At 39.8% G+C, this 26605-nt stretch overlaps 1 protein-coding gene across 11 annotated transcripts in view; it reads left to right on the top strand.

Annotated features, from left to right (window-relative positions):
• The window catches only part of nfia (nuclear factor I/A), a 516334-nt gene that overhangs the window by 238976 nt on the left and 250753 nt on the right, over nucleotides 1-26605 (top strand). For 10 of the 11 annotated variants that reach the window (XM_068037192.1, XM_068037191.1, XM_068037196.1 and 7 more), the window contains one exon: nucleotides 22390-22452. The exons of the other annotated variant lie outside the window; for it this stretch is intronic. In XM_068037192.1, coding sequence (XP_067893293.1) covers nucleotides 22390-22452 — 63 coding nt within the window. The remainder of the gene's footprint in view (nucleotides 1-22389; nucleotides 22453-26605) is intronic. 11 annotated transcript variants of the gene reach the window in all.

Below are 26605 nucleotides of genomic sequence, written 5' to 3'. Positions count from 1 at the left end.
CTGAAGGCAGGTAACTTCCCCAGTAAATGCTGTTTTCAAACAAGACCTCTCAGTGTCTTTTCAGTAACCCCAGTGGGAAAAAAAAATCAATGGAATCGTTTTACAGTTTACCCAAATAAAACAATGTCCATAATTCTAAAATACGAGTCCTCAAAAAAAATTAACAAAAAATATAGAAGCACTGTCATAACAATATAAATTTGTTATTAATTTCAATATCTAATTGTAACATTCTTGTTGACTTCAATTTTCTGCATCATTGGCATGAAATGTTTCTCTTTGGGGAAAACTTGCTGCTTATCAATCTTGTTCGGAGCAATGCGCCTCCCATTGGCTTTTACTTGATACAGGTCTGGCATTTGCAACCCCAGTGGAGTTTGTCAACTGTTCTACCTCTAACTAGCAGAGTGCTGCCAAGAAGAGGTAGGGTTTTAAGATAAATTGGGAATAAATGAGGTAAGCGTCTTGAGTTATTTTGGTCATTGAGAGGGGACATAGGAGACAAAAAGCTGTGTAGGGTGACAGGACGAGGAAAAATGGCAGGTAGATTCATATTTTTACTTCTGATGCAACCACAAAACCAGAAGTATTAGTGTGTGTTGTGGATGTAACCTTATTCTGTTGATATAGAGTACTATGGCATCCTTTTGCAATTTGTGTCTATTTATAAATGTATGCAGTAAATGATGGCCTTTCGAGAACTGCACAAGCAACATTGCAATGCATAATCGTGCTGTCAGTCAAAATGACTTTGGCAGCAGTGCAGAGACGTCTGTGGCCTAACCTGTCTCACCCACTTGGTTGGTGGAGGGAGAGTTACAGTGAGAAATAGCAGAAGATAAAATGGAAGGAGGGGAATATTTCCAACAGGCAGATGCCAATTTTTATGCTACCAGCGCTCCAATATGAACTATTTCCCTTTTCTCATTTCCAGTCGAACTATCTTTGCACAAAACTGTAATGGCTCCTGGCATTAAGGAGTTCCTGGTAGCAGTTCCTTCAGATTTCTAGCATCTGCAGAATTTTGCTTTAATTTTAGTCCCTGGTAACCTGCTTATTGGTGATTATTCACCTGTATTTCTACTTAGACAATCATAGTCTCTTTCTTGTCTTTTTTATGATTCATCTGAGATAGTTCTGATGAAGCTCATGCATGTGTTTTCTTCAAATATAGGAAATGCCATCTGAGAATAGCATAACCCAGCTCTAGGAATTAGGCACAAGGGTTTTGGTGCATTTGGAAATGAGAAAAGCAGCTGTAGAACACATACCTGTCCCATTACATGATGAGTAACTGCTTCAGAAAGCTATTTAAGGGATTATTTCATTGAATCTAGAATGATTTCAACTGGAAACCTGAAGGCTTATTGTGAAAGCACCAAGACTTTCTTTATTAATTTCAAAGTACTTTACAAAATAACATGAAATTAAAAATAAACTTATCTCATTCAATTTAATCACTGAAATAAAGTAATATGAACTTTTCCTTTTTTTATTTTTTATAATTGACTGTCGGCCCTGATTTGACATTGTAGCATCAGTCTGACAGCAGCTTCTGCTCTTCGCCCTGTGTCATACTGTTTGGCTGACTGCTGTGATGTCAATTGGATAGGATGAGCTTTGTATTATTTCATATCTGTAATTAGAGAAATTTATAAACTCTAATCTCCCCATAACCCCCCCTCCCAGAAATGCAGTCTGCCACTTTTGTGCATGGCTCCACCTAGCGGTCTGACAAAGAACTGAACAAACTCACCTATTTTCACAACAAGCCACCTTGGAATTTGAACTTGCTGCCAGCTGGTTGGGCAGTAAACAAAAATATATATTTTTTCCTGTTCTGGTAAATGCTCAGTATCTCCTACATACCCTACTCTGAAAATGGTCTGGAGCATGCACAGCCTGTGATCACAGCAGCTGTGAATTGGAAAAGTGTAGTTTACAAAATTGTTATAAATAACTGGTTTCATTTTTTTTTTAACTTCTCAACAGTTGTCTCAATTTGACTAATTCTTCATGCTCTGCTGATAAGCAGATTGTGTCTACGTGCTGCAAGAAGGCTAATAATGTCAATTAAATTTTTTTTTAAATGTGCTGTTTCTCAGAAGCTGCCTGTCTGTGTTCCGAAGCTCTAAATGCAATTCTTTCATATCCCATGGAATGTAGAAAGAAAATTCCTGATGAAAATCAAGTACAAAATAGAATTACATAACTACTGTTACAACCGATGTTTATTCTAATCCCACTTCTCCATAGGTCACAACATATATTTAAATTTTCCCACTTACCGACGGTCAATCATATACTCTATTTTTCTCAGAATAAAACACACCAAACAGGTTTCTTTTAATAATCCTTTAACAAATCTATTTTGGAAGAAACATAGCACTGCCCACTCTGTTAATACAGTCTTCCAAGTGAGGAATCGGATAGGAGTCTGTCTTTCTTACTACATTAACTTTTCTATAGTCTATGTAGAGTCCAGTTGAACTGTCAGGTTTAGGCGCTAATACCACTGGGGAACTCCAGCTGCTTTGACTGGGTTCAATTAGGTGGTTTTCCAACATGTATTGGATTTCTGCTTTTACCTGGGCCTGTTACTCTGGACTTACGCAGTAAGGATGCTGTTTTAGAGGACAGGTTTCCCCTACACCCACATCATGTTTGGCTAAGGTTGTACATCCCAGTTTATCCGTACAGATTCTTTTAAATGCTGTGAGTAGCCCTGTTAGGTCTTCTCGTTGCTCTGTATCTAAATATGAAAGCATAGTGTCTAATCTCCCTAACAATTCAGTATTAGCTAACCGGATAGTAGGAGGTTCAATCTGAGAATTGTCTAGGCCTCCTTCTGCTTCATCCTCACTATCCCTTTCATCCTTCTCTGTTCCTACTACCTGACATACCTGTGCTTGCTTATCATCCTCCCGGCGATGAAATTGTTTTAACATATTGATGTGACACAGCCAGTTCTTTTTCCGGCGATCTGGAGTGTCAATCAAATAATTTACTTTGCCAATTCTTTTGACCACTTTATATGGACCACTGAAGCATGCTTCTTGCAGTTCACCCTGTAAAGGCAGTAATACTGACACCTCATCCTTTGGTTGAAATGTCCGGGTCTTGGAATGCTTGTCTGCCCATTTTTTCATAGTTGTTTGGGAAGCTTTAAGGTGTTCCTGAGCTGCTTTGCAAACTCTCCTGAGCCGTTCCTGGAACACGGATATCTAATCTAGCACAGAAGATTGGTCCCTCCGTTCTAAAAACTGTAATTCGTTTTAGAAGCCCTCTTACCTCATGTCCATAAACTAATACAAAAGGACTAAAACCGGTAGACTCAATAGATGATTTCCCTCGTGGCAAACAAAAGAAATTCTAGCCCTTTATCCTAATCATGGGGATATTCATGACAGTATGTCCTGATCATTGTTTTGAGGGTCTTATGGTACCTTTCTAAAGCTCCTTGTATCTGTGGGTGGTATGCTGAAGACTTTAACTTTGTTATACCCAAATTATCCATAATTTCCTGAAAAACTTTAGATGTACAATTGGAACCTTGATCCGACTGAATCTCAATCGGTAATCCATATCTAGTGAAGAACTGGGTTAACCTGTCTACCACTGACTTAGCAGAAATTGTTCTCAAAGGAATAGTCTTTGGGAACCGAGTAGCCATATCCATGATGGTGAGTATATATTGGTGTCCTGCATTTGTTTTCTCAAAATAAACCAATGTTCAGCTTTAAAATAATTCTTCAAAAAATATTTTTAAAAATATAGAAGCACTCATAATAATACTTTGAGACAATCTTGTGCCATCTGAGTAGACCCTTGCACCCTACAGATGGTTCTTGCAAGCATAATGAATTCTTTTAATGATGCTGAGAGGCTTTCAAAGTTCCCTAATTTCCCACATGGTCCATAAATGACCACTGTAATCAGTTGAAGCTAACACAGAGAACATTGAATGTGTGCATGTCACACCGGATCCAGAGGCTGTAAAAGCCTGTAGTGGAATTGATTTTTTTTCCCCTCAGCATTTGTTTATTAATTATTCCTTGGCATATCTTTTTGGACAACTGTGCATTATTGCAAATATTTGTGTGGATAATGCAAAGGAGCATTATCTGCTAGACTGAAACTATCATCACCTAAAACTCCTTGTTCCCAAACTGTATAAGAGTTTCCATTGTATTGCATAGAAGGATGTCGTAGGTTAAATGCATTCTTCTAACCCAATCCCTGATAAATGAGTCTCAATTTCGATAGGAGTGTGTCTGGTGTTTGGATTGAAGAGCTGAACTTCACGGAAAGACAACCATGAGCACTTTACAGAGAAAATTACATGCAGCTGACAGAGATAGTTATGGAGTAATTAGCAGGTACCTTTCAGGTCAGGAGTCAAATAGTCTGTGTCCTATCACTGTATGGCAGTACATGGCAGCACCCCAGCTACCATATCAGTTTAATATCCTGCATTATTTCTGCTTTCACTGAGTGTAAGTAACAAATATATCAACACAATTGCAAATATTCTATCACTGCTTAAATTAATATTGTGAATCATTTACTACAATTACTGAAGGAAGTTGGTAAACCAAAATAGAAATATTACCATGGACTTGAGTAAAAATCAACCAAGTGAAATAACAGCTTTAAAGGGTTACTTACTTCTGTCCCAGACAGTTGCAATTCCCGAATGGTCAGAATTTTTAATTAGGTTTTTACTTCGTTAATTAATTTGCTGTGTGAGCCGGGCTTACCATTATGTCCAAGAACGTATCACAGAGCAGATGTTGTAGATTGACTCACTAATGGTGTTGCCATATCTCAGAGAATGTCCGAGAGAATGACCACTCTACTGTCATGGGACAAACTAGTAGAGCAGCACGAGGCAAAGATACATTTGGGCATTCAAATGGTCTGCCTTTTGAAATGGTTTGTTAACATATATTTTAAAAAACACTAGTGGTTATGAATTGCAGAGATTTATTCCTTTCCTAACAAATTGTGGTTGACACCAATCCCAGAGCTGAAAATCCACATGATTGTTGATGTGTTTTTTTTATTATATTAAATAATTCATGTTGGGTATGATTTCTTAGAATGCATTTTAGCTGAGTCACATAATTGTAAGATTTCTCTAACTAGTCAAGCCTGAAGTTCTGAAAATGCTACCTGAATGTACAATTAAGAAAAATATCTTGAAAGTCCTGAAAAATGGAATCATGTGATAATTTTGTCAACAATTCTCAGTGCAGTTTGCACGGTAAATAACATTTTATCACCTAAACTACTTGTTAACTGATTTGATGGTTTGGAGGTTCAGATATTTCAAACCCGTTTATTCAGTTTGTTTTTGATGATCCAAACTTCGATATATTTTTCTCAAAAGCCAAAGTCCAGATTCTACTTCCAGTCTACCAAATTTTACTAAATGCAAAATTCCTTAATACTTGAATGATCTGACAGTGAAAGCATTTTCACATATCTGTGTCAGTTACCTTCTCATTAGTCCACAAATGCATTAGTGTGGTGAATAATTTTGGTTGTCTGATTTTTAAAAAGTGATTTCTTAACCCCTTTCACACTTATTTCATAGCATTTCTTACAATCTTCCCACTGTTGTCCATCACTCCTCCATTTATTTTTTGGATTTTCTCTATCACTTTCAACTCTGTCTCTTGCTGCTTTCTTGCAGATTCTGCAGTTCTGTTTAATGTCCCACATTGATAACGACACAAGAATTCTGTCATATAACTATGAGGTGAAATTGATTGGTGGGTTAATCCTTCACCTTCAGAGTAATGTTCACTACATTAAAAGTACACCGAGTTTACTTTGCAATGGAAGATGTTTGTGCCAAGATCAGTGAAAAAATTATGTGCAAAAAATTTATAAAGATTGCACTGCAATACTGAAACACTGGATTTTTCTTGCCCTTCGATAAACTGTAATTAAAAAAATAAAAGAAACCATGTGCTGAAAATACATAACAGATCTGTCAGCACTGAAAGGAAAAAAGATAGGTTCACATTTTTGAAAAATACTTCACATTTTACTACCCATCTTTTTACAGATATTAACAAACCTGTGTATTTCCAGCACCATTTCTTTCCCTTCTCCTCTCCACCCTAAATGATGCGGGGGTATATTTGCAGATGTGTCAGCTACCTTGATCAAAATTGCCATTTTTCATACAGTGAATCTAGTGAATGTTGGCAGGCTCTTTATTAGTTTCTAGTCGGATGACCTCTTGTTACCAGTTTCTCAAAGCACATCATGTAAATACTGCATTTCCTTTTTTAATGTTTGTATGGTTTACTGTACGTATAAAAGTAAACATTAATTGCACTGTTTTGGAACTGCTGATAACATAAAATTGTGGCCTTCTTTAGCTATTGGAGCAAGCAATTGTTGTTGTAAGTGTGCTTGCAGTGATAATTGATATTTCGGTAATGTAAACATGCAATGAGCTCCTGTATAGTTGGTGTTGTCTTTATATTAGGACTATTTATCATTATTACTTGTTCTGGCATCTGCAGTCTCTAAGTGCTGTGCTTTCTACAGTGGGCAGAACAATGTTCATCCCAACACAGAATAGCAACATTTTTCTGTCTTGACTGCTGATGCTTTTTAAGATTTAGTTGTGTCTCCCAAAATATAAAAAACTTCTTGACCACAGGAGTAGCCAACACCATCACCTGTGTCATGTAGTGCATTTAAAATTAAAAAAAAAACATATTCCCCCTACCATAGTCAATAAATGCATAAATCTATGCTACAATTGTATTTACAATGCACTTCCAGTTCTCTGTACTCCGATGCCGCTGCCTTTTTCTATGTTTTAGTGCTGGAGCTGAGACTTGTAATGATCGGAATATGTCATGTACATGAATGGAATATAGCATTAGAAACAGCCAATATCTAACATAGCTCCGACATCATCTGATTTCCTACTCTTGCATTTCTGACCCTGAGGGTTATTGCATACTGAAAACTCTAGTTGGTATTGTACAATATCGCACCCAAGTAGCTATTCTTCATGTTTAAGAGTGGACAGCGAGTGTTTAGCTATTCAGTTTTTGGATGCTCACAGCTGAGTGCTAATCTCTCCTGGTGCCCACATACCTAAACTTCCTACAAGGGTTGTTGGATAATTATCAGGAGCTGGGCTGGTGCCTAATCTAATTTTTCCAATTCCTAACCTAAGGACAGTGAGTAGAATTTCTAGTCCTGCAGTAAGAACTCACCACAGTGTGGTCCATTTATCCACTAAGCTATACTGGGGGATGATTGCCTGGAGAACACTTTTCAACTGTTTTTCTTTTTCTAAAAAAACTTGTTCCACTGAAATGAAGAAATCACAGTACATTATATGGGAGGATGAGCAACCAGCTCCCACTGTTCAAGTAGCATTCAGGGTGATCGGAATAAAGCACATTAGGGTTTATTCATGAGTCTAAAAAAAAATTTCACCTTATCTTCTAATTAAATGATATGAAGAAAAGGCAGTGTATTAGGACTAAGGCGATAGCTCTTCCAGAGAACCAGCAAAGGTGAGATTAGCCGAATAGCTAACTGCCACAAATTTTTGCATCACATTCGAAAGTACTAAAAACGAAGTAATGAAAATGATCAAATCTAAGCAGAGAAATTTGTTGCATCACCGGCTGCTTTTCAATTATCAGAACAAACAAAGACATTGAGATCCTGTTTTTGATTTTGGTGGGGCCAAATGTCTGAGGTAACTAGCAATAATTTTTTTTCATGGCCCACTCGCTGTGTAGTTTATCCAGTCATTTGACCGACAACACCTATAGAAAGTGATTTAATCTGCCAATTGGCCTTTGCCTTGTGATACTTCACAGTTGGCCCATCGTTTTTAAGAAGGCCAACCTTCTTTGTACTTTTCACTTTGGACCTGTAACCTACATGATGTGCACATTTTCTCTGCTACTTTGATCAAATATTTGCCAGCAATAATACAAAATAACTCCTATGCTGTCACAAAAAGCTAGACCTTTACTTTGAAATGTTTTCCCTTTATTTGTGTTCCCTTCATTCTGCAGATGCTAACTCCTGCTGCAGTGTAGTCCCACTGCCATCCAGTATCTCACCCAAGTGGTCATGCTTCATGTGCAAACCTGCACAAGGAGTGGCCACTGATCAGACAGTGGGAGATATCGCAGCTGTGTTTTCCTCCTTTGATTCTTTTCAGAAGGAGCTGTAATGCCGTAGCCCAAGGGCACTGAGGGCATTTGTAGCATCTAACTGCTGCCCTAGCTTAAATTTAAGCAGGCACCTTTTTTTGTGAAACATAAGGAGTGATGACAAAATCTACTTCCCGCACGCAGTGATCTGGTCATATGCATTTTATAAAAAAGACACATGAGCAACTTCTGCATATTATGTGGCTTATGTACAGCTGGTACATTTTTACACTTCTTTTCTATCATCAAAATGTTATAGATTTTAGTTGGACAACAAAAATGTCAGAAATGTAATCACAAGTGCCTTAAAATTTCAGGAATTAGGGCTTTGGCTTGCATACCTCAATATGAGATGACTCTTTCGGACTTGAATTCTGTTTCTGTTTTTGCTTCTATCTCAGTCTTACAGCAGCATGTAAAATTTCTAAATATTTTAGGGATCCATAGCTCTGCCTTGTGCAGAGGCCCTATTTCCTGTTACAGTATCAGGGGCTTAACATTTAATATGGAGCAAAAAGGGAAGCGTGAACAATCCCTACATTAAAAATGAGTGTGGTTTTCTTTTTGCTTAAAAATTACTTGCAATATCCAGTCCTGTAACTACAGATTCATGGATAGTTAACATTTCACTGTGTGGTACAGTAGTTATCCATTATATGGTGACATCATTCCAACCGTGTTTGCTGACAGCTGAGAGTTAAATCTGCGGTATATTAAGACCCACTTTATTGCTTGTAGATATATATTGTTTGCATCTTATTTTTATTCACCTTCCCCAGAGGTGGGGACACCTTTCTACAGGGGTTTCTGTTTTCTGCTGTATTTTACTTCCCTGTGAGACTGAGAGCATCAGCTTACTTTAGGAACCAATTCCATTGTGTTGTCTTTGTTGAAAGGTCAAAACTGAATAAAAAGCACAGTATCCACCATCAGAGCACAAAGAAAGTATTGACTTTCCTAATCCAGTTTCGCTGAAGGGTGAGAGAATTAAATTAGTTATCTGGGTGAAGAAATCGAGAGCCTATGAAAAAAGATAAGGAGGCGGTTGTGTTTTCTCTGGGAGCTTTCGGCCCAAGATGCGCAGGTGTGTCACCCGATCCATGACTCGCATCGATCGGGCTGTGCAAATGCATATTTAATTAGTGCAGGGACTTGGAATGCATTATGGCCCTGAAGTTCGCATTGAACGGACTGTCAGGCTTTGTGAATGTTCTCCCCTGGTTCGTTGTTCAAGGCGCTTCTGTACTGTGTCTGAGCAGCTAAAAGTTTCTTTGTTTTTAGCTGCTGATGCGTAGCACACTGCTGAGAGGAATACAAACAAGTAAAGTATAAAAGTGTTTATTTTTGTCTGGAAATAAGGCTGAGCCAACACGATGAGAGACAGGGGAGGTGATGGTGATGGCGAATAATTATTAGATTCACATTTGAATGAAACTATATTTTCCCTGTTTAAAAAAAAAAGTAGGAATACCTTGTCATTTCGTTTATTTTCTCTTTCACATCTCAAGCATTAAGCTATATTAAATCTTAAAGTCCCAGGCATTAGTCCAAGATTTACAATGTGATTCACGTGTGCTCCACTGGTCTGCTGCTCGGGCCATGGAATTTTCTCTAGAGAAACTAAAAGACAGTTGCTTTAAAAACTGTTTTGTTGACTAGCAAACTAAGAAGTTTGAAAGGGATTTCCATATTGAATTGTGATTCATGGAGGCTTGTAAACAGCATCAGTTCTGTGTTATGCAAAAACAAGCTGAAGTAAGGATCATGAAATATTAGTCTTGCAACAATAAGCAGTTTACCCATAAATACTGCATCACATTTCTTCGTTGTTTCTTATGAATAGTGCTTTCATTGGTTAAAGAACATCTGTCAAAGGAATAAGGTGGAACATTTCAATTAGTGCATAATTTTAACAATGGTATATTTATATAGAATGTCTAGTACAAAGACTTAAATATTTCAAATGTTTTTGTGGTAAAATTTGATGCAAGTTGATGTTGAATTGGATTTTATGCAAGGTAAAGTAAAGGTTTATTTTTTTTTATAACAGAGCAAGTTTTTAAAAATCAGTGCACCATTTTTAAAATCTATTAATATTATCTCAGTCAACTTGGCAGGCTTTCTAGAAAGGCCCTGAACTGTGTCAATTTCATTGTCCTTTAGCACCCTGGCTGAACCCAGCAAAACCTCCCTGGAAATTGGCTATCAGTATCACTTATTATTGGGATTTAAACTCAAGTCCTAAAGTTCATGGTCCAAAATGCCAACGTGTTATTTACTAGGGCGCTGAAAAATAATTTTATATTTAAGATATTGCAATATGTGTGATTTCTAATGGTTTGGAATTAGTATCAGGATCATGTCTAGCAGAAATACTATGTTAAGCCACTTTTTCCATCATTAGTCATTGCATGTCTTTTTTCAAAAACCACAAGATTAATTGTAAGTGGTTTCAAACTCCCTCAAAGGTTAGGCTTCTTCCAAATGTAGATACGATCAAATGTTGAAAGTCTAACCACAAATGATTCAGTTTTCACAGGGTGGCAGTTCACAAGATAAGCGTTAGTAAAAAGCACGTGTCACATCATGTATCGAGGCCTAGATTGGATTTCAGTATTTTTAAGATCATCGACTGAAGTTTAAAACTATATAAAAACTGTAGCACATCATTCTAGAGATTTAAAAGAATAACATGAACATTAATTTGTACAAAGTGATCTGTTAGAAAGAGGAAGGGCATTCAGATATAGAATCTGTAGCTAGATCGGTAAGACTTCTTCCCATATAGAGTGGGTAACTGCCAGGAATTTCGTCAAATTATTTATCCTGTTTAATTTGACTTGTGTTGTTCTACAATGCTATTTTGTAGGAGGACCACTTTTTTTTTGTTTGTTTAACCTGCAACTGGGCAGTTTACTCTAATTGTCAGCTCAACTAGTTTGTCATTGTCCATCTTTGAACAGGTCCTATCTTGTGAGGACCCCCGCTAGGAGAGGAGTCACTTCCTGGAAAGGCTCTGGATTAGCTGATTACATTTGAGTTGGAAATGTTTGAATGGTTCTTGCAAATTTTTTTTTTGTTTTAAAACTTGCAATACGTGCACGAGTGGAATCTTTCCTGGTGTCTTCATGTGTATGTTGGTACATGGGGACCAATGACAGTATTCTGCAAAATTCTTGATGATTATAACAATTTCTGATAATGCTTCCATTGATATTGTGCTTTTCAAGTCCAAGCATCTCAAATCATTTCACACAGTGAATTACTTTCTTTCTGAAGTGCAATGATTTGTCATATCTACAAACTGGGACAGGAGTGTTTCTGAAACCCCACTGCATGCTCAATAATCTGGAGATAGTTTGGCAAGATACTGTTGTAAATATCATTTCTGATAGTTTGGAATTAGTGTCAGGATCATGTCTAACAGAACTACTACTATGTAGAATTACTTTTTCCATCATTAGTCATTACATGTCTTCTTTTCAAAAACCAGAAAACTAATTAGAAACAGAGAAAAATAGGAGCAGGAGTAGGCCATTCGGCCCTTTGAGCCTCCTCTGCCGTTCAATATGATCATGGCTGATCATCCAAACTCAGTAACCTGTTCCCGCTTTCTCCCTATATCCCTTGATCCCATTAGCCCTAAGAACTATATCTAACTCTTTATTGAATATACTTAATGATTTGGTCTCAACTGCCTTCCTTGGTAGAGAATTCCACAAGTTCACCACTCTCTGGGTGAAGAAATCCCTCCTCATCTCAGTCCTAAATGGCTTACCCCTTATCCTTAGACTGTGACCCCTGGTTCTGGACTCCCCCGCCATCGGGAACATCCTTCCTGCATCTAGTCTGTCCAGTCCTGTTGGAATTTTGTAGGTTTCTATGAGATCCCCTCTCATTCTTCTAAACTCTAGCGGATACAAGCCTAATCGATCCAACCTCTCTTCATACATCAGTCCTGCCATCCCAGGAATCAGTCTGGTGAACCTTTGCTGCACTCCCTCCAAAGCAAGAGCATCCTTCCTCAGATAAGGAGACCAAAACTGCACACAATATTCCAGCTGTGGTCTCACCAGGGCCTTGTATAATTGCAGCAAGACATCCTTGCTCCTGTACGCGAATCCTCTCGCTATGAAGGCCAACATACTATTTGCCTTCTTAACTGCTTGCTGTACCTGCATGCTTACTTTCAATGACTGACGTACAAGGACACCCAGGTCTCGCTGCACCTCCCCCTTTCCCAGTCTATTGCCGTTCAGATAATCTGCCTTTCTGTTTTTGCCACCAAAGTGGATAACCTTGCATTTATCCACATTATACTGCATCTGCCATGTATTTGCCCACTCACTCAACCTGTCCAAATCACACTAGAGCTTCTCTGCATCCTCCTCACAACTCACACTCCCATCCAGCTTTGTGTTGTCTGCAAACTTGGATATATTACATTTAATTCCCTCATCTATATCATTAATATATATTGTGAATAGCTGGGGTCCTAGCACTGATCCCTGCGGTACCCCACTAGTTACCGCCTGCCACTCGGAAAAAGACCCGTTTATTCTTATTCTTTGTTTCCTGTCTGCCAGCCAGTTCTCTATCCATGTCAGTGCCTTACTCCCAATCCCATGAGCTTTAATTTTGCACGCTAATCTCTTATGTGGGACCTTATCGAAAGCCTTCTGAAAGTCCAAATATACCACATCCACTGGTTCTCCCTTATCTATTCTACTAGTTACATCCTCAAAAAATTCCAGTAGATTTGTCAAGCATGATTTCTCTTCCATAAATCCATGTTGACTTTGTCCGATCCTTTCATTGCTTTCCAAGTGCTCTGCTATTACATCTATTATAATGGACTCTAGCATTTTCCCCACTACTGATGTCAGGCTATAATTCCCTGTTTTCTCTCTACCTCCTTTTTTAAATAGTGGGATTGCATTAGCTACCCTCCAATCTATTGGAATTGTTCCAGAGTCTATAAAATTTTGAAAAATGACCAGCAATGCATCTACTATTTCTAGGGCCACCTCCTTAAGTACTCTGGGGTGTATATTATTTGGCCTTGGGAATTTATCGGCCTTCAATCCCATCAATTTCCCGAATACCATTTCCCTACTAATACTGATTTCGTACGGTTCCTCCTTCTCACTAGACCCTATGTTCCTCAACATTTCTGGGAGGTAATTTGTGTCCTCCTTTGTGAAGACAGAACCAAAGTATGTATTTAATTGGTCTGCCATTTCTTTGTTCCCTATTATAAATTCCCCCGTTTCTGACTGTAAGGGACCCACATTTGTCTTCATTAATCTTTTTCTCTGCACATATCTACAGAAGCTTTTCCAGTCAGTTTATATGTTCTCTGCAAGCTTACTCTCATTGGGGGGCAAAGATTCAGAGGAGGGGTTCAATCTGGGGTGGGGGGAAGGAGTTTGATTCGGGTGGGGAAGGCGACTGGGTGGGCTGCTGATCCCTTGGCAGGGGGCCTCAGGGGGGATTGTTGTGTTGGGCGATGCTGTTGTGGGGGTGGGGGGGGGGGGGGCGGGGGGAGGGGCGGTGCCCAGTCACAGAGAGGCCCCAGGCAGACTTCTGGATCCAGGAGGTAGGTGTAAAGACATTCACCTGAATCTACTGGGTTTCCTGACATGTGGGAAACTTATCCGGCCAGAGTTAAAATTGAAAAGCAGAATGACAATGAGATTTGCTGCTTCATGATCATATTCAAAGGTTCTGCCAACCTCCTTGGACCAAGTTGGTCATCTGCTCACCTGGCCTCAGTTACAGCTGGAAATGGGTGGGTTGGAGGTGGATTTGGTTTAGAATTTTTCAGACTTTGACTCTCCTTCCTGACCCAACACCCCCCACACCCCCACTCCTCACTTATTTAGGTTAAAATTCAGCCCTCTGTGTTACTTTGGAGGTCGTAACCTGGACTGTTCTGTATGCAAAATGAAAATGACACTGGGGAGTGTAAAAAAAAAATAAGAAAAATGCAAAGTAAATGCCAAGATGAGCAGAAATTTCCTCCAACTAAATATTGGGAAGGCCAAAGCCATTGTCTTCAGTCACTGCCATGAACTCTGTTTCCTAGCCATTGACTCCATCCTTCTCCCTGGCAACTGTCTGAGGCTGAACCAGATTTTTCACAACCTTCATGCATATTTGACCCAGAGATGTGTTTCTAACCACATATCCAGACAATCTCTAAGACTGCCTATTTCCACCTTGTTAATATCGCCCGACTCTGCCCCTGCCTCAATTCATCTAATGCTGAAGCCCTCATCCATGCCTTTGTTAGCCCTGGACTTGAGTCTTCAAAAACACTCCCTAGCCAGACTCCAACATTCTACTCTCCATAAACTTGAGGTCATCCAAAAAACTGCTGCCTGTATCCTAACTCACACCAAGTCTCGTCCACCAATCACCTCTGTGCTCACAGACACACATTGGCTCCCGTTTAAGCAATGCCTCAATTTTAAAATTCTCATCCTTGTTTTCAAATCCTTCCATGGGCTCACCCCTCCCTATCTCTGTAATCTCCTCCAGCCCCACAACCCTCTGAGATATCTGTGCTCTTCCTGTTCTTGCCTCTTGAGCATCCCTAGTTTTAATCACTGCACCATTGGCAGTTTTGCCTTCATCTGCCAAGACCCTAAGCTTTGGAACTCCCTCCCTAAACCTCTACACCTCTCTTCCCTTCTTTAAGATCTCCTTAAAACCTGCCTCTTTGACCAAGCTTTTGGTCATCTGCCAGAATATCTACTTTTGTGGTTTCAGTCAAATTTTGTTTGATAATGCTCCTTTGAAGTGCCTTTGGATGTTTTATGATGTTTTAGTGCTAAACAAATACAAGTTGCTCTAGTAAAAATGAGTCCATTTAAGCTGGTTGGTAAAGAACTTGGGTCATGCAGACCCCCACCTGCCAAGAATGAGGCATATTAAGTTTGTCATATGAACATTGATTTTAAACTATTGCTGGAGTAAAGAAATGACTTGTTTGAAGATCACCAGACACTGGACTGGAAGGATATTTGCATACTAAGAGACGCTGCTTGTGGAGACAAAGGACTATTCCCTGCTCCAATTACCCCAAATGGATTTTGATCACCAGACATTGAAGGTGCAAGGAAGTGCATTCCAGGCCCTGCTAAGATGATGCAATCCACAGATCCAGGACTGGTTAAATCAGCTGGTTACATGACTAACTGGCTGGTCCAGGTTTTTTGAACTAGCCACAGAACAGTTTGAATTCAGAAGGCCGTGCAACTGAACCTGAAACAAGCAAGTCTCTTGCCTGGCTGTCTCTCTCTTTCACTTTCTCCCAAGCCACCAGACCCATGGAAGACACGTAAACCTCAAGAGAGAAAAGACTCCTACATCGGAACAAGTTGAAGCGTGAACTGGGCCCCAACAAATTGCAGGACTTACTGGCAATCAAAGACTCCACATTGAACTTAAAGGATTGTAACTAACAGATATTGGCTCAAACTTTTCCCCTATATTTCTTCTACTTTTTCTGTTTCTATCTGTGTGTGTGTGTGTTTATCGCTAGCGTCACATATTCGTAGTCGTTAACTGGATTAGAGCTTAAGATTAATAAACTTCTACCTTTCTTGTTTAAATGTAAGGAAACCTGTTTGATTTATTTGCCTTGCAATTGGAGCAGTGAACAATGATTCACTAAGGGGGAGCTAAAAACACAGTGTTTAAAAATTAAACCCTGTTACAGGTAAACCAGGCAAAGGCTGAGAGGGAACCCCTAGACCCCTTCTCACCTGGTCATAACATGGACAAGAATTAAAAATAAGGAGAAAATAACAAGGGAGCTAACTAGAAAAATAACACAACAATATCAGGCTTGTACTTCTCCCTGGCCTGTCCTCTCTATTTCAGTTAACCTATTGGATATACCAAGGAAAACAGAGAAAGCAAGCCAAAAAATGCCTCAATAACTCAGGAGACGAATGCATCATGTGGTACATATGACCAGGACTGTCCCAGGTTTATCCCTGTTGCTGGCACTTTTCAGTGAGAATCCTGAATCTTTGCAGAACCTCAGAAAATGGAAACGAAAAAAATGCCTAAGTTCTCGCTGGTGACCTCTGCTGACATCATGCAGGTGTAGACATTGAGTCAGGAAAGTCTTTTGCTGAGCTGCAAGGTTTCTCGCGGTCGGGTAGCCCACTGACGTTCACAGTAAGGTGGAAGGCGGCTGCAACTATCCATGGAATTATATCCCAACACGAGTCAACATCTCTTTGTTGCTAGATTTGAAGCAGCACTGGCGGAGACCAAGAAACAATGAAAGACAGATTTTGGATTCCTCTATTTGGACTCAAACAAAGAAGATAGGTCCTGCAGAGCTGTGAGGTTGTTAACTGCTGTTAAACAATGGTAAGGTAGTTGAGAGTTTGGCACGTTGTGCTTGTTTGTGGTTAAAGATGTTGATGTGTTAGTTTGACTATATCCTGATGTCATGACCTTTTGAACGATACTACAATACTTCAAAGGCAGGCTACAGTTTGATAGCTGAAAGTTCAAGGTAACCTCTTAATTTTGTGCTGTGTCTTGAACCAATTTGGTGCTGTCTTCCCAGCAGCACAGGGCATTTCTGGCAGCGGGCACGGGGAGGGGGGGATCAGGAGGATGTTTGGTATGGAGGGTAAACGCTTGCATGCTTGACTTGCTTTGTACTGCCAGAATGAGACCAAGCTATGGACATGGAGAGACCTCATTTAACTTGTGCATTATTTAAATTGCTGAATTTCATGATTTGGAGTGATACTTCACCCCCAGCATTCACCTTGCCCATGTGAAACGAGTGCATGATTGCTAAACAACCCAGGCCTGCTTTGGAGTGCTACTTGAACTGAGAAGTGCGGATTTTTTTTTCTCTGTTGCCATACTGTGTACTTTATTGGCTGGGAGCATCTGTCTCCTTCTGCACTGAACTTGTTACAAACTTTTATTTCCTTCCTTAATGTGTGCTTGTGCAAAAGCTTTCAGTTTGCAAAGCCACACTTCCCTGATGTTTTCCTAATTAATTAAGTTGCACCTATTCAGGGAGATAGCAATCTTTTTAGATGTTCTCACAGTGGTGCATGATTTGGACAGAGGAGACCGCTGCCTGTGGAGACAATAGCCCTGAAATTCTGTGGCAGTCTAGCTAGTCTCCCACTGTAACTTGGAGAGTAGACTGGTGGAAATTACTGGTTATTGCCGGTGGTGGTGAGGCATCGTGGTGGTGGAACCATCATTTAAATATTTAAATAAATGAAATCACCTGAATTGATGAGTCTCCTGTCGCCTCCTGAAATCCCGCCACAATCTTCACCCTGGTGGCTGGCACTGCTGCGCCTTTGGATCCCCATCCGGGGAAATGAGGCACAACACTAGTGGGGAGGGGTGAGGAGGTAAGTTTCTCGGTGAGTGGGGGGCTGTTGGGGGTGGGGGGGAATGGGGTCAAATTAGCATCATGGGTGTAGGGAATGGTGGGAAGGGTTATAGTTTAAAGTTTGTTCAGTTGTGGGGGGGGGAGGGGTTCGTGGAAGGTCAGATAGTAAAGGTAAGTGTTTTTTTGGGGGGAAAGGGCAAATAATTAATTTAATCGTTATTTAGGGTGGGAGAGGGACAAAAAAGATGTATTTATTTTATTTCATGTAAACTATCTTTAAATATTTAAATTTACCGGTAGGACTGACAGCCCTTTAAAAATGGCGTCAGTGCCTGTGTGCAGGCAGTTGACGCTATTGCCTGGGTAGGACAGCCCCCCCACTTCACGTGATCGGGGGGAGTGGCCCGCCCTGGCTATTTAAATGAGCCACCGCGCTTGTAATCGTGGCAGCTCTTTGGCATGCGGCCTGTACGGGCAGACCGCCATGTAATTTAGTTGCTACCCAGGTTAATAGGGCTGTTAAGAAGGCATATGGTGTGTTAGCTTTTATTAGTAGGGGGATCGAGTTTCGGAGCCACGAGGTCATGCTGCAGCTGTACAAAACTCTGGTGAGACCGCACCTGGAGTATTGCGTGCAGTTCTGGTCACCGCACTATAGGAAGGATGTGGAAGCTTTGGAAAGGGTGCAGAGGAGATTTACTAGGATGTTGCCTGGTATGGAGGGAAGGTCTTACGAGGAAAGGCTGAGGGACTTGAGGTTGTTTTCGTTGGAGAGAAGGAGGAGGAGAGGTGACTTAATAGAGACATATAAGATAATCAGAGGGTTAGATAGGGTGGATAGTGAGAGTCTTTTTCCTCGGATGGTGATGGCAAACACGAGGGGACATAGCTTTAAGTTGAGGGGTGATAGATATAGGACAGATGTGAGAGGTAGTTTCTTTACTCAGAGAGTAGTAGGGGCGTGGAACGCCCTGCCTGCAACAGTAGTAGACTCGCCAACTTTAAGGGCATTTAAGTGGTCATTGGATAGACATATGGATGAAAATGGAATAGTGTAGGTCAGATGGTTTCACAGGTCGGCGCAACATCGAGGGCCGAAGGGCCTGTACTGCGCTGTAATGTTCTAATTCTAATCCAGTCCGCTGAGTCCACAAACTCTGGCAACGGAGAGCAATGGCTGGTGGAAATCCAGCATAGTCACTGGGATCACATCTTAAAGATTTTCACGGCGTACATCTTCAGATCAAAAATGCCTCAGGCAGTATTATTGATGCTGAAGAACTTGTGTTTACAAACTGCACCACTCTTTCCTCCGCGTGATGGAGGAGAGCTATCTTTGCTGCCTGCACTTCACTGCAGGCACATTGCCAAGCTATGCCATTTGTTACAGGCTGACTTGTATAAAGCCTCGAGGACTGAAAAAACTCTGCAAAGCTGTCAAGGTCACCACAGCATTAAGCTTTTATGCAACAGGATCCTTTCAGGCCGCCACAGGGAACATCATCTTAGATAAGCCAGAGGGCAATTTATTACTGTATGAGGCAAGTGAGGTATGTTTTCTTGGAGAAATACCTTTATCACTTACTTAGTGGAAAGGTTGCACCAAAGGAATGTTCAAGCCGTATTCCCATTGATTCCATTTGTACTGTGGAACCTCATCCTGAATGAGATAAAGTCGAGTGGTGAGTGGCTGGGATGGTCGCCATGAACCATAGCGATGTGAGGTGAATCTCACCTCAGGATAGCTGCTGTCCCCAAGGGATTAGCTTCTGGCTGCCTGATGCTTGCAGTACCAAAGGTACCAAGCCCATGTGAAGGAATGGGAGTTAAGGAAGTAGATTCATTGCCACTCACCGGAGAGACAATGACCTCTGCACCCACTCCTTGTAGCCCACTGGTGCTGGTCATAGTTTCTGAGGTGCAACTGATTGCTGTCATCCCAAACAGAATAGTTTCCAACAGGTCTTGGAAGCATTCTGAAATGTCTTGTTTAAAACATCTATTACAGCACTGTTAGATGCCACTTGAGAAGCCATCAATGTCTTTAGGAATTCTTCCTGGCATCTTGATGCTTCCATGTTCACTCGGGCTGTCATAGCCTCAAGGTGTTCTGCCGATTGTCAGGAACTTCTGCAGTATGTTGGAAATACATGGAGTGGACCCCTTTCAGCTATCCATCATCTCACGTGAAAACCACCTGAAAAGTGCTCCCAAATCATAGATCTTTTGATGACTGGGCTTTTGAATTCTGGTTCTCTGGGCTCCTCAGCTAAGGGTGGCTGTTTCTCCACTCTTCATGGTGCAATGTAAATTTGCTTAAGTCCACAGCTTCCTCTTCCTGCAGACTGAGAGGTTTCAGTGATGATGATCCTCCCTCTGTAGTGCTTATTGTATGCCTTTTTTTACTTTGGAAGGAGAGAAGACAATGTTACAGGACTATGAGTGTATTGAAGAATTCCCCATATGAGGTCAAATATGCCACAATGATGAGAGGCGAAGTTGCCTTGTCCATTTAACTGACGTGTCCTTGAAGACTACCAGTAGCCCTTGTGAGTTGAGAAAGTGGTTTGAGTAAAGAAGGTGCTTGAGTGTTTGAAGAGATTGCTATTTGCAGACATGAATTTTCCTGACACCCAGGTACTGAAATAAAAAAAGTATGGCCACAGGATGACGTATTTTCCAGTGTGATATTAGTACAGTATGGATGGAGAGGGATGCAGTGGTAATGAATGTTGAAGTGTTTTAGACATTGGTTGATAGCACAGTTCTGCTATTTGCAAAATTTCACAAAGATTAATGGCTGAACACTGTAGCTGGTGCATGCACCCACAGGAACACCAAAGAATACTGATGCATCATTGGAAATGGGACAAGAATTAATTAGGTTAGGAGAAGAATTAACATGTATTGTGATTGAAGGAAACTTTGTTAGGATACCACATTACCATCCACCATCCACAGTGAAATGATTCTCCCTATAAGCAATTGTCATGCAGGCCCCCACCTGCCAAGAATGAGGCATATTAATTTTGTCATATGAACATTGATTTTAAACTGTTATTGGAGTGAAGAAAGGACTTATTAAAAAAAATCGCCGGACACTTAGCTGGAAAAATATTTTTGCATACTAACAGACAGTGCTCCAATTTAACCCACAATGGAATAAAAGCAAAATACTGCAGATGCTGGAAATCTGAAATAAAAACAAGAAATGCTGGAACCACTCTGCAGGTCTGGCAGCATCTGTGGAAAGAGAAGCAGAGTTAACGTTTCGGGTCAGTGACCCTTCTTCGGAACTAGCAAATATTAGAAATGTCAAGGGTTATAAGCCAGTGAGGCGGGGGTGAGGCAAGAGATAACAAAGGGAAAGGTGTAGATTGGACAAGGCCACATAGCTGACCAAAAGGTCATGGAGCAAAAGCAAACACTATGTTAATGGTGTGTTGAAAGACAAAGCATTAGTATAAATAGGGTGTTAACGGACTGAAGGTTGAACAGCAGCAAGTCCAAACATGGACTTTGAGCACCAGGTATTATGTGTAAGAAGAGACATTCCAGGGTCGGCTAAGACAAGAGAATCCACAAATAGGCGTGGTCAGACCAGCTGGTCACATGACTCACCTGCTTGGCAACCTGGGTTTTTCTAAATTGTACAAAGAGTTTGAACTGAGAAATACTGTTTGCTCCAGGAGTGAGAAGATCTATCCTGTCTGCTCCCATCTCTTTCTCACAAGCCTCTGGACCCATTGAGGACACATAAACTTGAAGAGAGAAAAGTGTCCCACATCGTACAAGGTTTAAGAATACTGGGCCCCAACGAAAAGCAAGACCTACCTACAATCAAGGACTTTACAGCGAGTTTGAAGAACACTAACCAAAGCCATCTTCAGATATTGCCTCAAACTTTTCCACTTTATTTCTTCTGTTCCTTTCTGTCTCTATCTGCATGTGTGTATCGCGTATGCATGCTCGATTGGCGCATCACGTATCCATAGGCGTTAACCGAATTAGAGTTTAAGTTTAATAAAGTTCAACCTTCTTTCTTTAAACCTAAGAAAACCTGTTTGTCTGGTTTCTTTGCCTTACAATTGGAAAGAAGTGAACAAGGATTCACTAAGGGGGAGCTAAAATAAAACCCTGTTACGGTAAGACCAGGTGAAGGCTGAGAGGGAACCCTAGACCCATTTCTCACCTGGTCATAACACAGTCGTGACACAATATATCATTTTCAAGGTCATGACTCACCAAAATGATTGGACTTGGAGTTAGCTCAGCCCTTCACCAGGACAACCTGGCTGAGATTGAGAACTCACTATAATGAATCACAGGCCCTGCAGCAGACCAGTGCCCCAATACGATGTGCAACTGGGCAGCTGTTCACCACATGGTTTACAATCAATCACATTTATCAACAATAATAAAATTGCCAGAATGTTATTGCAATTTTGAGAAGATAATTTATCTTCATTTTATCCCATTCTGTGTTGACGTGATTGGACTTCCTGTATTCTCAAAATTGTTCTGAACAACCCCTTCTTCAACAAAAAAGATATATCTTGGATGATGAAACACATTATCACAAGTAGCTACTGAACTTGAGTCAGTCATGACATGTAAGAGGGAACAAGATAAACATTTGAAGAAATAAAATACTAAAAGCTATGGGGCAAGCACAGAGATTAGAATAGATAGTTCGGATGTGGAACTAGCAATGACACAGGGTCTGCTTCTATGATGAAGTTTCTATAATCCATTCTAATAGGTCGGCTTATATTTTCTGTCTTTCAGATTCAGGTCAGTCTGAAAGTCCTAGCCAGGAAAGTGAGGATATCAAGGACCAGCCAGAAAATGGTATGTATTAAATCTGACATGAAGGATATACCGTAGCAGTATTCACTATATAAACTCTGCAGAAGAACAGCTATCCTTTTAAAACTAGATTGTGTTTTTCCAATAGTTTGTAATAATTTGCTCTTAAACCATGAGGGAATTGATTGTAAGAATTAAATGCCATCAGCGGCTCTGAAGAAAAGACATAAATAAAGTTTCTTTTGAAGTCTTTGGCATTAGGTATGTTAGCTAACAATGAATACTGCAGTTCTATATTCAGTTACTGTCAGTGAAAGCCCTCAGTGATGCTAGCTTGGAATATTGTCAAAATCAACAAAAGTTTTTTTAAAAATCTGATGCGCTGCAGATCTGATTCTTTAATACATTTGAATTCTTTTCTTCTGTGAGATGTCGCATTGCATTGAGATATAAGAATCATACAACTGTGGAATAGAAAAACATACCAGCTTAGTTTTCATTAACCATTGAGCACCTGACATTGATGAGGAATGTATTTTGCGGAAACACACATTTAACACTGTGCAACAAATTTGATGCCATTCAAAAGAATGGGTGTTGTTAAGCTGGATGGAATCATTTTTAATGAGCTCCAGCAATTCTGTTTAACAACTTTAACCCTTTGCAAGTTGAGATTTTCCAGTGAGGCTTCTGATTCCCAGTCTGCAGGGAAGCTGAGTGCCAAGCTGAGTATCAGTCCTCATTGGAAAATGTTTGCAATGCACTTAGCATGTTTATCAGATCATCTGTTGATTTGTAACTGGTACTAAAGTTGTAAGATGGAAACTTGAAAGAAGTGTTCCCAGTAGCAGATCCGTCATCTTCAGATTAAACCTGCCACGAAAGCCAGCATGGCATCTCTAGTGGCGATTTTTTTGTGGTCATTTGTTACAGCATTGAACCTGCCCACAAGCTCCATGGAACATCCCATCCATGATCATACAGTTTGTTCAACTGGTGATGCTAGCTGTAAGTTTCTGTAAAAGCAGAGATGTTGCTCGTAATTAAGTTTGGAATTTTTTCAGGTGAATGAAATATTTCCAAAATCTAATTTTAACAAATGATCTTCGGTAATGAAGGTAACAGTAGATAAGGATTACTTGAGACAGGCATTAACTTTTCTTGAACCTCATATAGTTCACCTCATTTGCATTTAATTTTCAGTTCAGATAATAAATACAATTGTCCTTGCACTTCGTGTGCACTCCAAACCAGGGAAATATACCTACAGTTCTGATTAGTTGTGAAAGTATTACTAAATTTGAAAATGTTTTGCTTATGGTTTCAAGATTACTATGAGGGTGAAGACTTTGCGTGGACTGTGATATAATTCTGTGTAGGCAGCTTCACTTTCAGATATTAATACAATAATTCAGACAGATCTTTGCACAGTACAGTTACAGTACATGCTGCTCATACAGAAATGTGTGCTCTCAGCATCTATATTTAGACATCAGAATTCTTGGTGTTCAGTCTGAAAGGTTACCCACAGGAAATGAGTGGGTGGAGCGGTGTTTAAATCTCTGAGGCACACATTAGCCTCTTGAGTGATGAATTATAAGCTCACTTCAATATAACACTTGCATCTACAGTAATAAATGAATTATACAGCTACATTAGCATACATTATTGGTGGTACTTTGCTTAGGATACTTCATTATCAGTTGAAAAGAAAGTAACCATGGCAAAAGTCTGCACAACAAGAACTTTTTTAAAGCCTATCTGTCCTGAATCCTCTTAACATTTGAATTTGTGTTTTAACTTCGAGGATATCTGTTGAAATTAATGAATGGACTGAGTTATGATTTTTGTTGATTTCACAATAAATAGCTGAACAAGCTTTCAGCCTCCCCAAGGTGTGTAATATTAGCAAACTGTTTGCACCTAGGTTCTGTTGTAACTGTACACCAGTGCTGCAAGACATAGAAATTCAGATTCTGAGGAGATTATGTAACATGTATTTTACTGGTAGCTATTGTTACATTTAGCCCAACTGATATTTCAGTTGGACACTCTCGAAACTTGCAGAAAGTGAAGGGATTAAGGAATATGGGATTGATCAGTAAAAAGGCTTGTTGGTGCTGACTGTTTTTTCATGTTACAAGAGAGGCAAACTTTCCAAATTGGACTCTTTGCCAATGTATATATATTTTCTTTTAAATGGAGGCATACAGTAATTATCAGAAATTCTGCAATTAGATCTAACTAGTATGTCTATTTCTTGCATATTTTGTTAAAGATGTGTAAACACAGAACATCTTTAGATCACTAACTGTATCTTGCAATGATTCCTTTACTGCAACATGAATGTGGTCATGGAAGTTGAAATGATGAGCCTGCTGTAGAATATCATACTTAAGGACGCTAACAGTAATGGCTTTGGCCTTCAGTTATACAGCCCGACTTTAGTTTGACATGACAGTAATGCACTTAATTTATATATTTTCCCTCATTTGCCTCCCTCTCCCAACTTCTTTGTTCCTCATTTACTGCACTTGTTATCCACACAGTAAAGTGAAGTGGACTGGATTGTGTGGACTTCTGGATGTTGCTGTCAGTGTTTGTCTAATATGAGATAGATGTCTGTGGAAGGCTTACAGAAATAGGGACGGAGTAATATTGTGAACAAAGATCAGTGGTATCGATGAGGGAATGTGAACGAGAGCAATACAAAAGAAAAAAATGGAGACGGCAAGAGTTAATGACAAATAGCCAGAGAGACCAGAAGAATTGGAAAGGTGTGAAACAGGCAGAGAAACAATTGTAGGGAGAGAGAGGCTTTAAAAAAAATGTTTGTCTGTGACTATTGCTTTGGGATATCAACTAATTTTTAAAATCCAAAACAAAAGTGATTAATTTCCTTTATGCGCCTTAACCTTGGTTATTTCAGCAACAGATAGGGAATATGAACTTATCTGAATAGCTGATAATTTTTGTTTAATGGCTTTATGCATGTGTTTTCCTCAAAATCCTGATACTGTGCGTTGTGATAGGTGGGACTTCTACTGTTTATTTAGTTCTCCCAAGGAGGGCAATTCTAACCGTACATAAATGTTGCACTTAATCACCAAAGGTACAATTTTAATCTAATTTGTGAGATGCAAGCAAGGAAAAAAAAGGAACTTTGTGCTTTGTAGAACAAAGTTCATTACAAAGGCGGAATTCTATTTTTGTGTTTTGTTAAAATATTGAGCTTGCAACTACAAGTTCTTTTTCATGGTCAGTCAAAACTAATCCACTTGCAAAGATTGCCTAATGTTTCCTGTGTCCAATTTCTATTAGTAATGCTTGCTTCTCTAATACAAAAAGAATGGGTAATAAACTGAGGAGAGTAGATGGTTGGCAGTGAGGTTACAAGGCAGTAATTCAATCAAGCACTTCTAAAGACGTCTTAGCTCATGGGAGCGAAGGTTTAAGAATGTCAGCTGTACTCACTGTTATATATAACAGGATATCCAATCTTTTGTCTTTGTGGGTTGCATAGGTATGTTTAAATCCAGTTCTCATTCATTTACATATACCTCAACTTGCTAATACTAACAGGTCTCAGTGTTCTGATTAGGCTTTGCCCATCAATGAGACAAAAACACTAAGAGTCCTTTACAAACCTACAGGCCTACAAAATCCTAAGTGTAATTAGCACTGAATTGTCGAGATTTCAAAGGGCAGTTTTCATGGGCTCAGGACTGTATGTGGCCCTCTGCTTTATCATACATCATTTTATTTAGGTGAAGTAAAACCTTTTTAAAGCATTTCTGTCAGTGCCATGCACTATCCAAATACAAGCAAGCAACCTGCTTCCAAACCTATGCTGATGTTTTTGTGGAATGACAAGCTGAGACACTCTGCTGCAAATTTTCAGTTTTTACCCTAGATATTTTCTTGGATCCTACATCATCCATGACTTCTGTAAGTAGACATTATGTTACCTATTATTCAGAGTGCCCCTTTTTACTGTCCAATATCTAGTTCAATGGTAATGTGATCCAGGGATTATAACATAGATCTGTGTGTTTTCCCACCTTCATGGAAGACGGACAGAAAAGAACTCTAGCAAGATGAGGTACAATTGTAAAGCAACGAACTCGTTTATTTTACATAAAATACATGGATGAGCATAATTCGGTTTTTACAATGAGATCCATCTATTTCCACT

The sequence above is a fragment of the Heterodontus francisci genome, chromosome 8 (assembly GCF_036365525.1).
Source record: "Heterodontus francisci isolate sHetFra1 chromosome 8, sHetFra1.hap1, whole genome shotgun sequence".
NCBI classification, from domain to species: Eukaryota; Metazoa; Chordata; class Chondrichthyes; order Heterodontiformes; family Heterodontidae; genus Heterodontus; species Heterodontus francisci.
Note: the sequence above shows the minus strand (reverse complement) of the source record. Positions and strands in the feature narration are given on the sequence as shown.